Below are 2,767 nucleotides of genomic sequence, written 5' to 3'. Positions count from 1 at the left end.
GTTCCCTTAGCTCCCGCAGCCTCTGACGTTCCCTTGGCAGCTCAGCTTTGTGCTGCAGGAATCGCCCTCCTGGCATTGGGATCATTTCTCATCTGGTTTTTGAAGTCCTTTCCCAAGAAAAGTGAGGGGCTCATAAAGTACTCCAAAAATCATCTTCAAAATCTGTAGTTTTTCTCATTCATGACTTAGCCTTTTTTTTCAAATTTAGATAATAATTAAAATCTAGTTCTTGGATAAACACTAACAACCTACTGTGTACTTAATCAAAAGTCTTAGGAAAAAGAGTTCAAAGTGCAACTTGAAGTGGGAGGAGGCTTCAGAAATATCAGTGTTGACTGAGCTAACACTAAACGACTCTCAGAAGCACTACCTGCATTCAACCCAGTTCCTCTGGAGCTGAGCAGAGTCTGCCATAATTAGTACATTCAAGAAAATGGATAAAGTGCCTCCTAGGATGGTTCTTTGGAATACAGTTTTACATTTTGGAAATATCTCTTAAGGAATATGCAAACATGTCTGTCCACACTCAGGTTGGACCCTAAAAGATTGTGTTTGTATTTTTGATGTCCTTAAAAGTCACTTAGTGTCATATAATGATTTTCTTTCTCTTGCAGTTAAAGCATTTATTCCTTACAGGTGAGTTTCCTTCTCATACAAAGCATGCTACTGAATATTCTACTCAGCTTTCTCTCTCCTATATTGGAAAAAATTGTTTATTTAGTGTTTTCCCTCTTTCAGCAGTACCTGGTACAGTGTTCAAGCACACAGAAACCAACATAACTCTTCTGACATTACTTAAGTTCAAAACAAACAGGTAACATTAAAACTGACCCTCTCACGATAGAGACCATCTTCTCTTCAAGTCGGTTTTTCACTAACAACCACCACCATAATGAATCTTACCACTTTCTAGGAAGAATCATGAATTTCATACAATTTCCTAAAAACTTCTTTTGATTTGATTTCTTTGAGAAAGAGTGGAATGAACAGAGCTCTGGCATTCTTTAATCATCTCATTACTGAAAGATAATAATAACAATATCTCATACATCACACAGTGTGCTCAGGCAGTATTCTATGCTATGAACTCCACTAAATAAGGATTCTTACTCTATTTCCTACTACTTAGAAGAAGGAAATGAAGTGCAGAGAAGTTAAGCAATTTTCCTGGAGTCTAAAAGCCACTCAGTGGTGCATCCCATATTCAAATCCAGACCACCGGATTCTAGAATCTGTGTTCTCCAATATCTACCTTGGTTTGTCAGGATTTGTGATGGCCCAGTCCCACTGAGTACATTTTTCAATGAAGAGCATTCTTTTGTGCAATTGTAGACTTACAGGACACAGGAAACTACAGAGCTCCAGTGTATCTCTTCATTTCTTCACTTCCAATTTTCCTTGCATTAGCACTGTTCATTTCTTACAACTGATGGTCTGATAGGTACATGAAATCAACTTCTCAGGTAATCTAGGGTTCTCATTTGTGTTGTATATTCTGTAGAATTTTATTTTTATATTTATTTATTTATTTATTTATTTTGCGGAACCGGGGATTGAACTGAGGCCCTTGTGTTTGCCAGGCAAGCGCTTAATCTATTGAGCTATCTCCCCGGCCCCCGATGAATTATATCTGTTTTTAAGTAATTTTACTTATTTATTTATTTAATTTATTTATTTATTTATTTATTTATGGCGGAACCAGGGATTGAACTCAGGTCCACGCGCTTGCCAGGGAAGCGTTTATTCCACTGAGCCATCTCCCCGGCCCTGTAGAATTTTAACCGGAGTGTAATAACGTGTATTTAACATCACAGTAACATAAAGACTAGTTTCTCTGCCCTAACTGAAGAGCCTTTGGTGTTAGTGTTTAGACATCTCTATGTGTATGCAAAATTATTCTTCATCGATGAGCTGTTTTGCTGCCAGTACTACCTACAGAAGATTCTGATAGCATTCACCATTGCTTATACTTGCAGGGGCCTGGTGTATCCTGGGAACTAAACACTGAAGACAAGAGAGGCTGAGAACTATTGCGATCCTCGGCCTTTCCTGCCTATCGTACCTGGCCCTTCCACAGATGGGAGTGGGACTTCAGTGGATCGGAATTCAGTGGCAAGACCAAACTTCTGCCAGAAGGACTCAATTCTTAGCTTTGCTGTTCTTGGGATCAGAAAATGGAGTCTACTGAATATAGACCAAACAAATACATTTTTTTCTCTTCATCAATGCAGATCAATGGTAATAAAAACACAGTAAATGTCTAATTTTATAAAATGTATCTCAGAAAATATTCCATCTTTCATCAAATTTTTTACTCATTCTTTTTTGTTCTAATTTACCCTGTTTCCTTGTGGCTTTTTAAATTCATTTTAATGAGAAATAAAGATATAATAGCAATGAAACAATTTCAAAGCAAGTCAGAAAAAGAAGCAAGTCAGTAGGATGGTTGTAATAATTAATATACTGCATATTGTTGTCTTTGTAGTAGTTATTCAGAGGACAAGATGGAGACATGATTTTTTTTTCTTTTTTATTAATTTTATTGAGAAACAAATAGTATGAGACAGTTTCAAAACAGGTTAGTAGGGCAGTTTCAACAATTAATATATGCATATTGTTGTCTTTGTAGTAGTTATTCATAGTACAGAGACATGATATTTTGTCTAAACAATATTAGTACAAACTTTTATTCTCAAAAAACTAATAGAAAGAAGCTGTATATCTATGCTAACTCAGAGATGGGTGTTCCACTGCAGTTAGAGAAGTT

General features: G+C 36.4%; 1 protein-coding gene across 1 annotated transcript in view; it reads left to right on the top strand.

Annotated features, from left to right (window-relative positions):
- LOC101567085 (E-selectin-like) overlaps window positions 1-2,001 on the top strand; it is a 21,301-nt gene extending 19,300 nt beyond the window's left edge. Inside the window, exons 6-7 of the mRNA XM_012513301.2 lie at window positions 615-636; window positions 1,815-2,001. Of these exons, the coding sequence (XP_012368755.2) occupies window positions 615-636; window positions 1,815-2,001 (209 nt within the window). The remainder of the gene's footprint in view (window positions 1-614; window positions 637-1,814) is intronic.
- The last annotated feature ends 766 nt before the right edge of the window (window positions 2,002-2,767 follow it).

This window comes from Octodon degus, unplaced genomic scaffold (genome assembly GCF_000260255.1).
Source record: "Octodon degus isolate 3935 unplaced genomic scaffold, OctDeg1.0 scaffold00423, whole genome shotgun sequence".
Classification (NCBI taxonomy): domain Eukaryota; kingdom Metazoa; phylum Chordata; class Mammalia; order Rodentia; family Octodontidae; genus Octodon; species Octodon degus.
Note: the sequence above shows the minus strand (reverse complement) of the source record. Positions and strands in the feature narration are given on the sequence as shown.